Genomic DNA, 18,697 nt, shown 5'->3' with positions numbered 1-18,697 from the left:
TCTTTTGTTTGTCTTTTGTTTCCATACATGCCTACACTACTGATTACTGACTTCCACGTTTTTTCTGTTCTGATTTATTATTTTGTAAATAAACAAACTTATCCTAACTGGCAAACTCGTCTGGTCTCCCATTTTTGTCGGGCTGTGACATATGGGGGCTCGTCCGGGACAGTACAGTACAGTAATATAGTTGGAATGTCAGACTTTATATAACATCAGTCTCACAGCTAAGATGTACTTCCCCTCACCTAGCCATTGAATTTAAAACGTGACTCATATAATGTAGTTCTCATATACTCTATTGGATGGGACATATACAGTAGACATACAGATGCCCTTGATATCAGTGACAAGGGGCCTACTTTAAATGTCAGTGGCATCCCTTAAATTCACGCAGACACACTTACACACGCACACAAAAGCACTGTGTTGTCAACCTTTGCTCAATTTCTCCAAGCTGCTTTAATTTCAGAAGAGAGCTAATTGCAATTAAGATGCATGCGGTGTTGAGCTGGGAAGTAAAAGGAAGTAATCAGTGTTGATTATAGAGCCTGAGCCTGATCAGAGTAAATCTTACTGTTCGCCTCCACTCAGCTTGCCTGAATCTGAGTTAGGCATGACACCGGAACAGAGCCTGTTTTAAGTGTGATTATGTCCATGGTAGCACCACTGACTCCAGCGCTCTGCCAGATTTGAAGGGATTACGGCGCATGTGATACAGAGTGAGGTTGACCTAATCATGTCTTGCCTGTAGACACATGAAGATGCGTTGTGGGTCAAAAGTGAATCTACCCAATACAGCTGCCAGCTTGGAATTAATGGTTTCCTTGCCAGTTGCTTTCATTTCATAATCTGGGTTTGTTTTGGATGCTGCTCATTATAGCTTAAGCTGTGCTACTGTATATTAAGCTTGATTCATGTATGTAAACACAGCAGAAAATGAAATGGTAAACAGTTTCAGCAAAGACTATGTTCTGTGATTAGCTGTCTAAATCTGTCTTTTGGGGGTTGCTAAAAATCAAGCTGTTAGGGGTTCTGAGTGACAGTGAAGTTATTATGCAATGAAATGTATCTTTGAAGCCAGTGTGTTAAATGATCATTTGCAAGTCTAATAAATCTGTTCCTCTATTTAGACTGTGTTTAGATGGTGTTAAATGATCCAAGATGAAATACATAACCCTGTATTGATCTGATGATGCAGAAGCAGCATGGTGAGCTGCTGCAGTCAGAATATTTCACAATCAGTAAAGAGAAGATCCAGCTTACAGTGAGGTTTCAGGAACAGGACTCAAACATACATTAAGAAACATTTAAAGCAAGAAAATACTTTGTTCCTTTTCCTGTGTACATTTTCTCTTTTCCAATTGTCACATACAAACCTTTGGATCTTGTACTATCAACAAATGAGATGCTCCATTGAAGCAGTTGGGGATAAGTGCCTTGCCTCATGGTAGATCAGCAAAGTTTGGTGAGTATTAATCTCCCTAATCCTTACTCATAGTCCATCTGGGGATTCAGACTCACTCCTGTGACCCCAAAGCCACTGCATGGACTCCTTGAATTCAGTTTGACAAGCGCCAGAGAAAATTTCCATCCTGGCTTTACTCACACTATTTGTAAGAGGCTACAGAGGTAGAGGAGAAACATAGTATCTTCATACCTTCATAGTATGCTGTTTCTTGCAGTTAGTATACAAGAACTCAACATACGGCATTGTTTTATACTAGCAGGAAATGATGAAATACATGTGCTGTGCAAACGCATCAAACTGTGACTTCAGAATGCCACAATCCACTATTACTTTTAATTTTGTCCAGCTGTGAGAGGCTCCTCCATGTAATTTGTGCATTGCATTGTGTCCATTCACACCACACCACACCACACTCAAAGGGTATTTTTAGTATGCAGACCTTACTGTTTTGAGTATACTTTTTTTTTTCACTTTTCCAGTGTGAACACACTTCACACTGAAAATCTGCTAGGAGTTATAGTGTAGATTTGGAACATGTCCTGTGGTGTGGACATTTCCTGACCAACAGTGCCATCTAGTGGTTCAAAAGGGCAAAAACAACTACAAAAAACCTTTTTGGCAATTCAACCAGAATATTTATTTAAATTTCATCTCATCTTTTGTTTTAGTTTATTAATTTTACACGATAAATTATGTAAAATTACCAGTACATGCACAATATCTGCATGCAACACATACATACAGTGCATATGTATACACCATTACATTTAATGTTAAAATTCAGTCGCCAATTAAAAACAATTAAAATAGCTAAAAAAAAAAAAAAAGACAGAGAGATCATGAGGAAATCATCTTTGTGATCAAAGGTTCATGATGGTTAAGATTCATGTAACAGCAGAGTTCATTTTGTACTTTGTTTCTGTGCTTGATTTGAGATGAAGCAGAGGAAATACACACAAAAACACGCAAATGCAGTTAAGACCTTAGGCATCAACAAAGCTGTCATGCTAATTTCAAGCATGATCGATGCGTAATGGATTTTAGCACACTACTGCCTCACTGGCCCAGCAGCACAAATACGTGCTAGCTATGTAGAGTGAATTTTTAAAAAGCATGTGTTCATATTTAAGTACCTCAAACAATAAAATGATGGCTTATCTTTTCTAAATGAGCACGGACGATCACAGATACAGCTTTGAATGAAATACAGCTTTGAATGAAAGAAATACAGATAAAAACTGGCTTGTGAAATGGGGAAAAACCCACACAGACCTCTCTTGCTGTGTCAATCAGTGGTCATGTCAGGGAAGTGGTCTTGGCAGTATTCTTCAAAGCTGAACTCTTCAACGGTGAAAGAAACATCCTTCCACTTCTTCACAGTCACCCTGCCCTCAGGGGTCTCCAGGGCAAAGTTCTTAATGGCTATATTGGGCAACAGGGCGACCTTCCTGTACTTCATCTCAAATCCCCAATCCTGTGAATTTACACAAGAATAAAACTTACACCTCAACATGAGCACCAACATCAGCTTTATTATGAACTGCCTTGAGCATTTTCTAAGTTTTACATTAATATTTGACAGAAGGCCTACTGTACCTTGTTGCAGTTGGCATTATTGCAACTGATTATGCGTCCAGGCTCCCAGTCCTCAAAACTCCTCTCTATTGCAACCTGCCCACCGACTTTGTAGTGCTTCCTGAGAACAAAGACAAGCCAAAATTAGAGCGTTTTGTTAAGACTCTGGCCTGTATATAATTTTGCATTAACTCTTAAACCAAAAAGACGTCAACTCACCGAAAGTCAGGATTCACGTTGACATAGTGCGCATCTTCAAGAAGTTTAATGTCATTGCCAGATGCCACACGCTGGAAACAGTTTCGACACACGAGCTGGACACTGGACGCAGAGAAGCGACTCCTCCTCCTCATTTTTTGCATCTCTGCAACTTTACTGCCAATAATTGCCTCTTTTTGAAGCTCACTTATCTGGAGACAAAGAAGAATAAAATGTGTTGGCAGAAACACTAAGCAGTGTGAGAAAGGGGTAAAGACGGACACCACACCCTCACCTTTTTTTGAAACTCATGGGGGCTCATCTCTTGGACCTCAGCAATGGCTTTTCCAGTCAGCTCTTCCAGAAGTTCATTGATGTGTTCTCTGCGCTCTTCCCGCCCCCCTTTCTGTGCAACCACTGAGTACTGACTGTCTTGTGCTCGGGCACGTCCACTGGCCTGCTGCTGGGCAATCTCATTTGTAAGCAGTCCATAGCGTACCACCAGGTTGCATTCAGGGATGTCAAGGCCTTCTTCAGCCACACTGGTGGAGATTAGGAGGTTAAGTCTACCATCGCGGAAATTCTTGATCGTGTCTGACTGCTCATTCTGCAAGGAAAGGATGCACAAAAAGAAAATACAGACTAAGTCACACAAACACATCAATAGAGAAGTTGTTACTTAATTGGAAAGCTAATAGGTGAATATTGTATGTCAACACACCTGTGTCATGTGATTAATGCTATTGCCAGCCCCTGTGAGGACTGCTGCCTCGATGCCAGCTTCCTGTAAGGCTCCATTGTTGAGGACCCAGTCATGTAGGCAGCGGGTGCTTTTACGAGTTTTACAGAAGAGGATCCCTCTTGATTTCTCACCTGGACCAAACTGTTTTAGAAGAACGGTTTGAAGTTTGCCCATTTTGGGGTTCTCATACTGAGAATTCTTTGCTATTTCCTTCAGCTCCACTTGATTCTCTGCGTATAAGTGAGAGTGATATATATGAAAGGTTGCATGGTGAAAACAGCCAAACATACAAATAGACAAGGAGCAAATATTTCTGGACTCCTACCTTGGAAAAGTCCCACCAGGAAGAAGTCTGTTCCATCCATGGCAACCTTGGTACTGTAGAAATCCTTTAAGGAGCGGTAAGCATCTATCATTCGCAGGGTGTCATTGATGAGCAGGGCGTCATTGTATTGTCTGAGATGGAGTGCACATTGTGCCAGAACTCTGTTGCCATCTTTTACCCCTGGTCCAATAAATACACAAATTATGCACAGGTGTCAACAGAAGCATTCTATCCCCTGGACATTTGATTTTCATTTAATTTTTTCGCCCCTATCAGTCAAAAAGGCAAACGTGCAATCCCTTAAAGCAATGGCATTACATTAGAGGATGAAAAAAGAAACTGTGTTCTTACCTCTCTGCTCTAGAAGCACCACATCTGCCTCATACTCTTGTGTGCCGCGCTGTCTCAGTCTGAAGTCATGGGGAAGGGTCATGAACTCGTGGATCATCTGCATCATCATCTTCAGATGATCCCCGAATGGATCCTAAAAGAGAAAAGATTTTCTTTGTGTCCAATATATGTATCATTTTTATGAATTCATGCAGTCAGGAAAAGCATACATGGAACACCATAACCAAGTGGCTGGCATAGTATACAGGAATTTCTGCACTGAGTATGGGCTGGAGGTTCCGAGGTCACAATGGAAGACACCTCCTAATTTGGTTGAGAATGACCAAGCCAAGATCCTGTGGGACTTCCAGATCCAGAGACAAAGTGGTAATGGCTAACCGACTGGACATTGTGTTGATTGACAAACAACAGAAGAAGGCAGTAGTGATAGACGTAGCAATCCCGAGCGACAGCAACATCAAGAGGAAGGAACACAAGATGCTTGAAAAATACCAAGGGCTTAAAGAGGAGCTAAAACAGATGAGGGGAGTAAAGGCAACAGTGGTGCCAGTCGTAATTGGAGCACTGGGGGCTGTGACCCATAAACTGGGAGAGTGGCTCCAGCAGATTCCAGGTACAACATCTGAGGTCTCTGTCCAGAAGAGCGCAGTCCTAGGAACAGCTAAGATACTGCACAGAACCCTCAAACTCCCAGGCCTCTGGTAGAGGACCCGAGCTTGAGGAAGACACACCACCACCCCCCATGGGAGGGGGGTGAGAAGGGGATTATTTTTTAGATATATGAATTATTTTGATGGCTTAAGTTTTTGTTTGTTTAAAAAAATATCAGACAATCCCATTAAAGATTCAGAGCAGTCTATGTTGCTTTTATTCCATTTATCTCAATGTACCCAGATCAGGCCAGTTTGGGGCGTTGTGTATGTTTTCATTACTGTGTGTCACTGTGTGCAGCTGTTTCTGTTATTACCACTTGAGGACGCCAAATTCGGAAATGTTTAAATCCTGTAGATGTTTTAAAGTTTACAAAGAAAGAAAGAAAAAATCTTACGTGAGGCCTTGTTTCCACAATGTCAAATGTCTTCATGGGTCTGGGAACCTTCTTCTTCAGCTCAGGAGCGTAGTTTTTGGTTGAAACTATGGCTGAGTCCAGGTTGGCACAAATCTGTGAGGGAGAAAGATCAAAGGAGATCTGGCAAACCTGCTCATATTAGTGACAAATACAGTGAAAGCAACTATGTAAACCCTCACCTGCAGTACATGCTCCACAGCGTTTTTCAGAATCCTTGCACCCCCCGTCCCCGGCGATGCAGTGAGACCCAGGATCTGTGGCAGTTTTCGTTCACCTTTCAACTTTTTCTCCAGGTAGAATCTCATAATCTTGTTGTAGACACCCTCTTTGTGAGTGTGGTGACACTCATCAATAATCAGCAGAGTAATGTCTGTAAGGAACCATGAATGCATCAAGGATCTCTGTTTGTGGATCTTATTTTCTATTAAGGAAGGCAATTAGAAAACCTATCCCACATCTCATCTCATCAAAAATATCATAATCGAGGCTGTTAAAGCTCCATTTTACTGACCTGAGAGCTCAACATGTTTGGTTTCCTCCATGTTAGTCAGAGCATTAAATAAGATCTGTGCAGTGCAGATGACCACGTCTGACTTTTTCACCACTTTTCCAAAGAAGTCCTTCTGTTCACTGTCTCCACTGACTGGCTGCAGGGTGTACTCATCGCCCAGGTGAGGCTTGAACTCTTTGGTGTAGTGTTGGTCCACTAGGTGAACCTGCAGTATAGAATACATCAATGCATTTATACTATGGTAACAACAGTCTATCCTTCACATATATTTGGCTTTCTTCAAGCAAACTGGTGGGGAATTTCTTTCTTTCTTATTAATATGATGAAGATCATTCTGAATGTGTTTGCCTGTATTTGTCCATTTGTTTGTATTTTACCTTGTTTACCAGGACCACCACCTTAGCCTGTGAGGTAGTCTCCAGATGTTTTTGCGCCACATACACAGCAGCACGAGTCTTTCCTCCTCCTGTCGGCAGCCAGATAATTATATTCTCTCTTCGAAGAGCCCTTTCAACCACTTCTCGTTGGTATGAGTAAAGTCCAAAATCTGCCATCCTGCACTCTTCTCCTATTCGACAACACATGAGAATTACACAGAATTCACGTACTGTGGAAAAGAACTGGACAGTAGATCATCTATCAGTATGTCAAAACTATAATCATTAACACCATAAAGTCCCAATCGATCACAGTAGAGAGTTAGCGAGAGAAAAACAACAAGCATTCTGAGGGAGATAGATGCTGACTAAATTAGCCACTCCCTGTTATTTATCAAACAGCTGTTAGAGAGAAAATCAGCATTTATGAACTCACCAGTCAGCTGTGATAGTGAACTGTGCAGCTTTTGGAGCTGTTTCTTGTCCACTGTAAGCACACAGTGTGGGTGGAGGGGTTTTAAACTGGGTTGTGATCAGCTGTGCGAAGTCGAGAAAGGAAAACGAAAGTAAACCCTTTGCCCTCTGAAAAAGGGGTCCTACTGAGGGAGGCTCTGGAGGACCAACAGCTAGTTGTCGTTATCCAGTGACAAGGGAAGCTTGAACACATGGGTATAGATGAGGACTTTTGTAATGTAGTCATGGTCAAACCTACAGTACATCCAATTTATAGGTAACCTATGTACTTAATGTATTTATGTACTCTTATGTGTGGCTTACAGCTGAGGTGCTTTTTTGAGTGTTGAAAACGTCCTTAGTTTTTGCATACACCCTAACTGGGCCCTACTTGTTTCTTCATTCCTTCAGGAAATCAAAACCTAAAACCTTTTGTTAATGTTAATGCTGGAAATGCTTGTGGTTGCTTTTACAGTAATTTACGTCATCTAAAGAGTTTCTGCCCTCCAGCTGTTCAGCAACTTCTTGATTTTGTTTGCAAGTCATTGTTTTGTGAAGATGTTCCACACTCAAACATACTGTTTGTGACTAAATATTAATTTATTCACTTTATAAGCGCGAAAAGTACAGGAAAAAAGTGTGACCTAATACAGTGGTAAATTAGTTTCAACTGCAGATTATTTATTATAATAACAATTAAAGGATAGTTGAAAGTGGAGACCATCACAAATTCTAGGACCTACCTCATGAACAGTTGATGAGGATAAAACTGATCCGGGTACTGGCGCCAGGCAACAGATCCTATAATCTAAATTAACAAACACTTTTATAGGCCTCACTCAAAATATTACTGTACTCTTGTGGCCACCACACTACACACCCACCAACCTTGCCTGTCTTAAAAGGGGGATAGAGGTAATGTAGAGACCTGCCTACCAATGGGTGGTGCTTTCTATGTGAGGGTCTATGTTGGTCAACCCATCACATTAGGTTACAATGCACTGTGGATGTAATCACCTCCACAATATTCCCTCCACATATTTGATGAAATACCCTTATCCCTACATAAAAAGATGGACAAAAGTATAATCACATGACACTGAAAAAGTATAAGAAATCAATATGCTGAATTTCATACAAACAATACAGTACATAATACATATAATATATATTCAGGAGATGCCTAACCATGCACAAGGTGACATGAAGGACCTGTAGAAAAAGTCTATTAAGTATATTAACCATAATTAACCACATAACAAGATTCATACAAATTCCATACTGATAGCACTCAACATTCATAACAGGTTTTTAAAACCTGTTATGATCATGTGTGTAATACAGAGAAACAAAAGTAAAAACTGTGTGTACAGAGTGGCCCTTCTGAGGGAGGATCTGATGGAACAACAGATACTGTTCATTATGCAGCGACAGGATCTAAACTGCAGATACATTAAATAGTTATTTAACAAACCTTTTATGATCCAGCCATGTGTAATCAAATCATATATGTATTTGTCTCATTCTGTACACTGTATGTGTCTGATTATAAAGGTGTTTCATTGAAAGCATTCAAAAGGGAGAAGCCACTACAAACATTGTCATGTTTTGTATACAGTACACCCTGAATGGGCCCTAGCTGATGCTCTTCCTTGTCAAGAAAGCAAAACCTACAGCCGACTGCCAAAACCTCAAAAACAAACAGGACAGGACAAGTAGTTTTTCATTTTAGTTACTAAAGTCAGTTGTGGCAGCACACTGACTGGAATTTGTTGTTAAAAGAGCATCAAGCTTTCTTCAACAGAATTTAATCTATATTTTGAATACTTCACTAAAATTAGTGTAAATACATTTGCAAGCTTAATCAGTGGTGAATAGCTTAGATAAACACATTTGCACACAACAAATTAAAAAAAAACCCTAAAATCAGCTTACAGCTTGAACATGGGTCTGAACATTTGACCTGCTCAAGTTTTCTGCTGGTGGTATCAAATTTTAAGTTAAGTCACAAGTGAAATGTGTGTTTTAAGTTTTTCTTTTTTATTTCATCAAGTCTGAAATCCCCCAGTTCTGATCTAGTTCTGTTTTGAGTCCACGTCAGTGACTCAAGTCCATGCCTGTCTGGTTGTGAACTTTTCCGTTGGTAATCAACGATTCATAACCTCTGTCAGTTACAGCTTAGGAACCACCCGCACATTGAAGAATTGTTTATTAAAAAAAAACCTTTATTGTCATGAACAGTATTACAGTTACAGTAATTGGCATTTATATCATAACTAGAGACATTAGCCATCCTCAAACTGGTGGAAAGACTGACCTTGACTGAAATCATATTTTCATAATCAATTATGTGTTTAGAATTAAGAAAATAATGTTAGCCAAACCCATCTTATAGATAATGCTTAATATTTGCCTTTTTCCTGACAGTCAAAAATATATATACCATGGAATCAAAAAGAAAAGCAGCAAACATTACATTTCAATTGGTATTTGCTTTGATAAACAACTTAAATGATCAATTAATGCAACTGTTACACTGCTGTGTAAAGGCATCAAACTGTGACTTCAGAATGCCACAATCCACTATTATTGTCCATTCACACCACACCACACTCAAAGGGTAGTTTTAGTATGCAGACCTTACTGTTTGGAGTATACTTTTTTTTTTTTTTCCACCCTTCCAGTGTGAACACATTTCACACTGAAAATCTGCTAGGAGTTATAGTGTAGATTAGAAAACAGTCCTCTTATGTGGACATTTCCTGACCAACAGTGACATCTAGTGGCTCAGAAGGGCAAAAAAATTACAAAAAATTTTTTGGCAATTCAACCAGTACATTTATTTAAATTTAAATCTCATCTTTTGTTTTAGTTTATTTACATAGGCCATGATAAATTATGTGAAACTACCAATACATACACAATATCTGCATACAACACATACGTGATCAAAGGTTCATGATGGTTAAGATTCATGTAACAGCAGAGTTCATTTTGTACTTTGTTTCTGTGCTTGACTTGAGATGAAGCAGAGGAAATACACACAAAAACACGCAAATGCAGTTAAGACCTTAGGCATCAACAAAGCTGTCATGCTAATTTCTAGCATGATCGATGCGTAATGGGTTTTAGCACACTACTGCCTCACTGGCCCAGCAGCACAAATACGTGCTAGCTATGTGAATTTTTAAAAAGCATGTGTTCATATTTAAGTACCTCAAACAATAAAATTATGGTTTACCTTTTCTAAATGAGCACAGACGATCACAGATACAGCTTTGAATGAAATACAGCTTTGAATGAAATACAGCTTTGAATGAAAAAAAAATACAGATAAAAACTGGCTTGTGAAATGGGGAAAAACCCACACAGACCTCTCTTGCTGTGTCAATCAGTGGTCATGTTGGGGAAGTGGTCTTGGTGGTATTTTTCAATGTCAAACTCTTTAACGGTGAAAGTAACATCCTTCCACTTCTTCACAACGTCCCTGCCCTCAGGGGTCTCCAGGGCAAAGTTCTTAATGGATATATTGGGCAACAGGGCGCGCTTCTTGTACTTAATCTCACTTCCCCAATCCTGTGAATTTAGACAAGAATAAAACTTACACCTCAACATGAGCACCAACATCAGCTTTATTATGAACTGCCTTGAGCAGGACAGCATGTGTTTCTGAGTTTTACATTAATATTTGACAGAAGGCCTACTGTACCTTGTTGCAGTTGCCATTATTGCAACTGATTCTGCGTCCAGGCTCCATGTCCTCAAAATTCCTTTTTAGCGCAACCTGCTCACCGACTTTGTAGTGCTTCCTGAGAACAAAGACAAGCCAAAATTAGAGTGTTTTGTTAAGACTCTGGCCTGTATATAATTTTGCATTAACTCTTAAACCAAAAAGACGTCAACTCACTGAAAGTCAGGATTCACGTTGACATAGTGCATTTTGTCAAGAAGTTGAATGTCACTGCCAGATGCCACACACTGAAAACAGTTTCGACACAAGAGCTGGACACTGGACGCAGAGAAGCTTCTCCTCTTGTCCGTTTTTTGCATCTCTGCAACTTTACTGCCAGTAACTGCCTCTTTTTGAAGCTCACTTATCTGGAGACAAGGAAGAGTAAAATGTGTTGGCAGAAACACTAAGCAGTGTGAGAAAGGGGTAAAGATGGACACCGCACCCTCACCTTTTTTTGAAAATCATGGGGGCTCATCTCTTGGACCTCAGCAATGGCTTTTCCAGTCAGCTCTTCCAGAAATTCATTGATGTGTTCTCTGCGCTCTTCCTGTCCCCCTTTCTGTGCAACCACTGAGTACTGGCTTTCTTCTTTCCGGGCACGTCCGCTGGCCTGCTGCTGGGCAATCTCATTTGTAAGCAATCCATAGCGTACCACCAGGTTGCATTCAGGGATGTCAAGGCCTTCTTCAGCCACACTGGTGGAGATTAGGAGGTTAAGTCTACCATCGCGGAAATTGCTGATCGTGTCTGACTGCTCATTCTGCAAAAAAAGGATGCACAAAAAGAAAATACAGACTAAGTCACACAAACACATCAATAGAGAAGTTGTTACTTAATTGGAAAGCTAATAGGTGAATATTGTATGTCAACACACCTGTGTCATGTGACTAATGCCATTGCCAGCCCCTGTGAGGACTGCTGCCTTGATGCCAGCGTCCTGTAAGGCTCCATTGTTGAGGACCCAGTCATGTAGGCGGTGGGTGCTTCTACGAGTTTTACAGAAGAGGATCCCTCTTGATTTCTCATCTGGACCAAACTGATTTAGAAGAACGGTTTGAAGTTTGCCCATTTTGGGGTTCTCATACTGACAATTCTTTGCTATTTCCTTCAGCTTCACTCGATTCTCTGCGTATAAGTGAGAGTGATATATATGATAGGTTGCATGGTGAAAACAGCCAAACATACAAATAGACAAGGAGCAAATATTTCTGGACTCCTACCTTGGAAAAGTGTCACCAGGAAGTCTGTTCCATCCATGGTGGTGGTGGTACCGTAGAAATCCTTTAAGGAGCGGTAAGCATCTATCATTCGCAGGGTGTCATTGATGAGCAGGGCGTCATTGTATTGTCTGAGATGGAGTGCACATTGTGCCAGAACTCTGTTGTCATCTTTTACCCCTGGTCCAATAAATACACAAATTATGCACAGGTGTCAACAGAAGTATTCTATTCCCTGGACATTTGATTTTCATCTCATTTTTTGCCCCCTTTAGTCAAAAAGGCAAACGTGCAATCCCTTAAAGCAATAGCATTACATTAGAGGATGAAAAAAGAAACTGTGTTCTTACCTCTCTTCTCTAGAAGCACCACATCTGCCTCATACTCTTGTGTGCCGCACTGTCTCAGTCTGAAGTCATGAGGAAGGGTCATGAACTCATGGATACTCTGCATCATCATCTTCAGATGATCCCCGAATGGATCCTAAAAGAGAAAAGATTTTCTTTGTGTCCAATATATGTATCATTTTTATGAATTAATTATTATTTTGATGGCTTAAGTTTTTGTTTGTTTAAAAAAATATCAGACAATCCCATTAAAGATTCAGAGCAGTCTATGTTGCTTTTATTCCATTTATCTCAATGTACCCAGATCAGGCCAGTTTGGGGTGTGGTGTATGTTTTCATTACTGTGTGTCACTGTGTGCAGCTGTTTCTGTTATCACCACTTGAGGAGGCCAAATTTGGAAATGTTTAAATTCTATTGAGGTTTTAGTGTTTGAAAAGAAAGAAAGAAAAAATCTTACGTGAAGCCTTATATCCGCAATGTCAAATGTCTTCATGGGTCTGGGAACCTTCTTCTTCAGCTCAGCAGTGTGCTTTTTGGTTGAAACTATGGCTGAGTCCAGATTGGCACAAATCTATGAGGGAGAGAGATCAAAGGAGATCTGACAAACCTGCTCATATTAGTAACAAATACAGTGAAAGCAACTATGTAAACCCTCACCTGCAGTACATGCTCCACAGCGTTTTTCAGAATCCTTGAACCCCCCGTCCCCGGCGATGCAGTGAGACCCAGGATCTGTGGCAGTTTTCGTTCACCTTTCAACTTTTTCTCCAGGTAGAATCTCATAATTTTGTTGTAGACATCCTCTTTATGGGTGTGGTGACACTCATCAATAATCAGTAGAGTAATGTCTGTAAGGAACCATGAATCAATCAATCAATCAGTTTTTATTTATATAGCGCCAAATCACAACAAAAGTCATCTCAGGGCACTTGAATGCATCAAGGATCTCTGTTTGTGGATCTTATTGTCTACAAGGGAGGCAATTATAAAACCTATCCCACATCTCACCTCTTCGGAAAAAAACCCACCATAATCAAGGCTGTTAAAGCTCCATTTTACTGACCTGAGAGCTCAACCTGTTTGGTTTCGTTCGTGTCAGTCAGAGCATTGAATAAGATCTGTGCAGTGCAGATGACCACGTCTGACTTTTTCACCACTTTTCCAAAGAAGTCCTTCTGTTCACTGTCTCCACTGACTGGCTGCAGGGTGTACTCATTGCCCAGGTGAGGCTTGAACTCTTTGTTGTAATGTTGGTCCACTAGGTGAACCTGCAGTATAGAATACATCAATGCATTTATACTATGGTAACAACAGTCTATCCTTCACATATATTTGGCTTTTTTTAAGCAAACTGGTGAAGAATTTAACTTTCTTTCTTATTAATATAATGAAGATCATTCTTAACTTTGCCTGTCTTTGTCCATTTTGTGTATTTTACCTTGTTTACTAGGACCACCACCTTAGCCTTTGAGGTAGTCTCCAGATGTTTTTGCGCCACATACACAGCAGCACGGGTCTTTCCCCCTCCTGTCGGCAGCCAGATAATTATATTCTCTCTTCGAAGAGCCCTTTCAACCACTTCTCGTTGGAATGAGTAAAGTTCAAAATCTGCCATCCTGCACTCTTCTCCTATTCGACAACACATGAGAATTACACAGAATTCACTTAAAAGAGATCAGGGTAACATGAGCCACTTTTTACATTTGATGATTTTACTGCAAAATAAAAGTGTATTTGTTTCAAATAATAGTTAATATATATACCCCTGGTTGTTGTGTACCCATTGAAATTAAAAACAAGTTATCTAATTATTATGGTTTTAGAACAATGACCCATCAAAAAAAGTAAGTCCTATGGTACAACTAAAATGAGCATGGGGATGGGGTAAGTTGAGTGCTCTCGGGGTAATTAGTGCTACCATTAAATTCTCATATAAAAATGACTCAAAATCAAACAATTTTGAGATAATTTTGAACTTTATTAATGCCATCAATTTAACAAAAGGCAAAAACTCATTCTCTTAAGTAAAATGATATGTTTGTGTCTTGTTGTTCAACGTGTTACCTAAACACTTTCAGTAAAAATTAAACTGTGATCTGTGTGTTAGATACAGAAAGAATGTGTGTGTAAATGTGCTTTTGTGTATACAGACAGGTGACATATTAAAAGGAAAAACTGGAACAGGTCTGAATGCTGACCCCTACAGTGAAGGGATCTGGGGGCTCTGTTATGCTGTGGGGGGTATTTTGCTGGCATAGTTTGGGTCTGCTTGTCCCCTTAGAGGGAAGGGTCACTGCAAATCAATATAAAGTTGTTCTGAGTGATCACCTTTATCCTATGATGAAACATTTCTATCCTGATGGGAGTGGCCTCTTCCAGGATGACAATGCTCCCATTCATAGGGCACGAGGAGTCACTGAATGTTTTTATGAGTATGAAAATGATGTGAATCATATGCTATGGCCTTCACAGTCATCAGATCTCGACCCAATTGAAACCTATGGGAGATTTTGGACTGAGGTGTTAGACAGCGCTCTCTACCACCATCATCAAAACAAGGGAATATCTTTTTGAAGAATGGTGTTCATCCCTCCAGTAGAGTTCAGAGACTTGTAGAATCAATGCCAAGGTGTATTGATGCTGTTCTGGTGGCCCAACACCTTACTAAAACACTTTATGTTGGCTTTAATTTGTCACCTGTCCGTATGTACAGCATGTTCGTGTGGCTTAAACTTAACATTAGTCAACAATTAGGTATTTATTCATCAACATCGTAACACTTGTAACAGTGATCAAACATTAACATGAACAGTGTCTCTGGTCTCTTGAATATCAGAAAATAATTTGGGGGGCAAATTGAGCCATTGACTCAACTTGCCCCAACATCACTGGCACGTTTTACCCCACAACCTCCATTTTGACATAACTGTTTCATACAGTGGTTCAGATCCACAGTTATGCTAAGTTTATGACCTTGTTTTGTAGCTTAGACTGACTTAAATTAACACGTAATAATGTCCAAAACTTATCTTTTTTAATTAAGATACAAGACTTATAACTTTAGTAACATGATGAATTCACTTGGCATGTCAAAATTTTTTTTTTTTTTTTGCTTTGTTTTCCTGACCACTATCTCCATGTGCTTGAGTCCAAGATGGATTGAGCAATATGAACTATATCCTCTTAATTAGTGGTCACATGATTACTTTTGTTTATGGTTACCTAGATAAAGGGGGTGGCTCTTTTTACCCACTGTCTCAATTTACCCCGTTCTCCCCTACTGTGGAAAAGAACTGGACAGTAGATCATATATCAGTATGTCAAAACTATAATCATTAACACCATAAAGTCTCAATAGATCATAGTAGAGGGTTGGCGACAATAAAACAATAAGCATTCTGATGGAGATGCATGCTCGATAAATGAGCCATTCCCTGTTATTTATCAAACAGCTGTTAGAGAGAAAATCAGCATTTATGAACTCACCAGTCAGCTGTGATAGTGAACTGTGCGGCTTTTGGAGATGCTTCTTGTCCACTGCCGGCACACAGTGTATGTGGGGAGTTTTAAACTGGGTTGTGATCAGCTGTAAGAAGTCGAGAAAGGAAAACGAAAGTAAATCCTTTACGCTCTGAAAAGGGGTCCAACTGAGGGAGGCTCTGGAGGACCAACAGCTAGTTGACGTTATGCAGTTACAAGGGAAGTTTGAACACATGGGTATAGATGAGGACTTTTGTAATGTAGTCATGGTCAAACCTACAGTATATCCAATTTATAGGTAACCTATGTACTTAATGTATTTATGTACTCTTATGTGTGGCTTACAGCTGAGGTGCTTTGTTGAGAGTGTTGAAAACGTCCTTTGTTTTTGCGTACACCCTAACTGGGCCCTACCTGTTTCCTCAGCTCTTCAAGAAATCAAAACCTAAAACCTTGTTAATGTTAATGCTAGAAATGCTTGTGGTTGCGTTTACAGTAACTTATATCATCTAAAGAGTTTCTACCCTCCAGTTGTTCAGCAACTTATTGATTTTGTTTTCAAGTCATTGTTTTGTGAAGATGTTCCACAATCAAACATACTGTGTGTGACTAAATATTCATTTATTCACTTTATAAGCGGGAAAAGTACAGGAAAATAGTGTGACCTAATACAGTGGTAAATCAGCTTCAACTACAGATTACCAACTATAACTCATAAATTAAAAGAGCAGGAGACGTGCATTCAATTCACAAGAATGAAATTCTTTTAAATGACCAAATCATAAATACCAAAATGTAAAGAAACCAATCAATTTAAAAGCATCTTTATTACAGTAAAATGTTAAAAAGCTATCATTTTATGAATAGGTTTTTTTATAAAAAAAGAAAAAAAAAGAAAAAAGAAAGGGGGTCTTAAGGACTTGCTGCAGGGAGATACTATACTAATTCCCACATGTGCTCAAGACAGTATGACACTGCAAACTTAGGTTTAAACTGCAAGTCTACAAAAGCTTTAGTGAATATGTCGACTAAAACTCATGACTCTCACAAAAGCATGCAGTGAAGAGGGACCAAAGTTTGGCCTACTCCCTGCAGTTCCTTGCCCCTGCTCCAAAGGGAAACAAAAAAAATAATAAAATAATGTTTATGGCTCATCATAACAGTTTTTTCACAAAAATATAGAATGATCACAGGGTAAAACCTTGAATATCTGTCCGATACAATTAAAACTAGCCAAGTTATTGCAGATAAAACACAAGATATGTCACTGAGTTGAGTTCAGGAAGGACTATGGTCTTGGGGATTGGGAACTCAGCTAAGAGCAAACATCATTGACTGGCTCCAGACAGCAACATTAATTATAATAACAATTAAAGGATAGTTGAAAGTGGAGACCATCATAAATTCTAAGACCTACCTCATGAACAGTTGATGAGGATAAAACTGATCCGGGTACCGGCGCCAGGCAACAGATCCTATAATCTAAATTAACAAACACTTTTATAGGCTTCACTCAAAAATATTACTGTACTCTTGTGGTCACAACACTACACACCCACCAACCTTGCCTGTCTTAAAAGGGGGATAGAGGTAATGTAGAGACCTGCCTACCAATGGGTGGTGCTTTCTATGTGAGGGTCTATGTTGGTCAACCCATCACATTAGGGTTGACCCACTGTGGATGTAATCATGTCACACCCTGCCTGGACTTTGTGTGTTCTTTGGGGTCTCCTGGTTTGCAGGTCTGTTTAGTCCTTCTGGTCAAATGGGTTTTCTTATATTTAGGTGGTGGGTTTGGACTGCCTTTTATTGTTTAGCCTGGTGTGTTGTATACTTAAATTTAGGTTCATGGTGGTTCTTGGACAGGTTGATGTGGGTTGTATTTAGAGTATTGTGTTTTCTGGGTTTTGGTTTTGTTGATGTGTTTCCCTTGTGTATTCATGTACTCCTCCTCACCTGCCCTGCATCACCCTCGTTAGCCCTGCTCTGCTCTGTGTCTTCCCCACACCTGCCCTGTATCAGTCTCGTCAGCCCTGCCCTGCTTCCTGTGTCCCCCTCAGCCAATCACTCCCAGCCTGCCCTTGTGTCTCGTCACCTGTTCCCCATTCCCTGATTAGTTTAGTCTGTATTTAAGGTCTGGTTTTGAGTTGAGTCTTTGTTGGATCATTTGTTTTGTTTATTCTGCTAGTTCTGTTCAGCTCTGTTTGCCTGTTCTTGAACATCCACGATTAAAGGAGATTTTTTTCATCAAATCTGCATTCTGGCCTCTGTGTTTGGGTCCACTCCTGCTTCCCCAACCTGACAAATCACCTCCACAACCCTTTAAACGCTGGACACAAAGACAGTTACAAGATCAGTGAAGAAACAAACATATTTGATGAAATACCCTATCCTCTACATAAAAAGATGGGGGATGCCTAACCATGCACAAGTTGACACAAAGGACTTATAGAAAAGGTCTATTGAGTATATTAACCATAATTAACCACATAACAAGATTCATACAAATTCCATACTGACAGCACTCAACATTCATAACAGGTTTCATCTGTGTAATACAGAGAAACAAAAGTAAAAACTGTGTGCAGAGTGGCCCTTCTGAGGGAGGATCTGATGGAACAGATAGTGTTCATTATGCAGCGACAGGATCTAAACTGCAGACACATTAAATAGTTATTTAACAAACCTTTTATGATCCACCCATGTGTAATCAAATCATATATGTATTTGTCTCATTCTGTACACTGTATGTGTCTGATTATAAAGGTGTTTCATTGAAAGCATTCAAAAGGGAGAAGCCATTGCAAACATTGTCATGTTTTGTGTACAGTACACCCTGAATGGGCC

At 39.8% G+C, this 18,697-nt stretch overlaps 2 protein-coding genes and 1 long non-coding RNA gene across 3 annotated transcripts; 1 reads left to right on the top strand and 2 right to left on the bottom strand.

Moving 5' to 3' along the window:
* The first annotated feature begins 2,105 nt into the window (after nucleotides 1-2,105).
* On the top strand, nucleotides 2,106-10,377 carry LOC121883616. The gene is made up of 2 exons (XR_006092250.1): nucleotides 2,106-2,337; nucleotides 10,027-10,377. It is a non-coding gene; the product is annotated as an uncharacterized LOC121883616 (long non-coding RNA).
* On the bottom strand, nucleotides 2,331-7,156 carry dhx58 (DEXH (Asp-Glu-X-His) box polypeptide 58). Its single transcript, XM_042391976.1, has 12 exons — nucleotides 7,056-7,156; nucleotides 6,620-6,810; nucleotides 6,243-6,447; nucleotides 5,911-6,101; nucleotides 5,711-5,824; nucleotides 4,663-4,795; nucleotides 4,312-4,491; nucleotides 3,966-4,216; nucleotides 3,540-3,851; nucleotides 3,266-3,456; nucleotides 3,068-3,167; nucleotides 2,331-2,945 (listed from the first exon to the last, which is right to left on the bottom strand). The coding sequence occupies exons 2-12, from the start codon at nucleotides 6,794-6,796 to the stop codon at nucleotides 2,757-2,759; spliced, it is 2,043 nt and encodes a 680-aa protein (XP_042247910.1). The 5' UTR covers nucleotides 6,797-6,810; nucleotides 7,056-7,156; the 3' UTR covers nucleotides 2,331-2,756.
* On the bottom strand, nucleotides 9,592-17,407 carry LOC121883615 (probable ATP-dependent RNA helicase DHX58). The gene is made up of 13 exons (XM_042391977.1): nucleotides 17,268-17,407; nucleotides 15,857-15,956; nucleotides 13,809-13,999; nucleotides 13,434-13,638; nucleotides 13,028-13,218; nucleotides 12,828-12,941; nucleotides 12,373-12,505; nucleotides 12,026-12,202; nucleotides 11,680-11,930; nucleotides 11,254-11,565; nucleotides 10,980-11,170; nucleotides 10,782-10,881; nucleotides 9,592-10,648 (listed from the first exon to the last, which is right to left on the bottom strand). Exons 3-13 carry the CDS (start codon nucleotides 13,983-13,985, stop codon nucleotides 10,460-10,462), a joined length of 2,040 nt encoding a protein of 679 aa, XP_042247911.1. The 5' UTR covers nucleotides 13,986-13,999; nucleotides 15,857-15,956; nucleotides 17,268-17,407; the 3' UTR covers nucleotides 9,592-10,459.
* Nucleotides 17,408-18,697: the final 1,290 nt, after the last annotated feature.

The sequence above is a fragment of the Thunnus maccoyii genome, chromosome 18 (genome assembly GCF_910596095.1).
Source record: "Thunnus maccoyii chromosome 18, fThuMac1.1, whole genome shotgun sequence".
Taxonomy (NCBI): Eukaryota; Metazoa; Chordata; class Actinopteri; order Scombriformes; family Scombridae; genus Thunnus; species Thunnus maccoyii.
This window is presented reverse-complemented; position numbering and strand designations above follow the sequence as displayed.

Coding starts and splice junctions, on each gene's coding strand:
- LOC121883615 (XM_042391977.1), bottom strand. CDS start 13,985: ATGGCAGATTTTGAACTTTACTCATTCCAACGAGAAGTGGTTGAAAGG. Junction 13,219..13,433: donor CAAACAGGTTGAGCTCTCAG/GTCAGTAAAATG, acceptor GGTTCCTTACAG/ACATTACTCTACTGATTATT. Junction 10,882..10,979: donor AACGTGAATCCTGACTTTCA/GTGAGTTGACGT, acceptor CTTTGTTCTCAG/GAAGCACTACAAAGTCGGTG.
- dhx58 (XM_042391976.1), bottom strand. CDS start 6,796: ATGGCAGATTTTGGACTTTACTCATACCAACGAGAAGTGGTTGAAAGG. Junction 6,102..6,242: donor CAAACATGTTGAGCTCTCAG/GTCAGTAAAATG, acceptor GGTTCCTTACAG/ACATTACTCTGCTGATTATT. Junction 2,946..3,067: donor ATAATGCCAACTGCAACAAG/GTACAGTAGGCC, acceptor GTAAATTCACAG/GATTGGGGATTTGAGATGAA.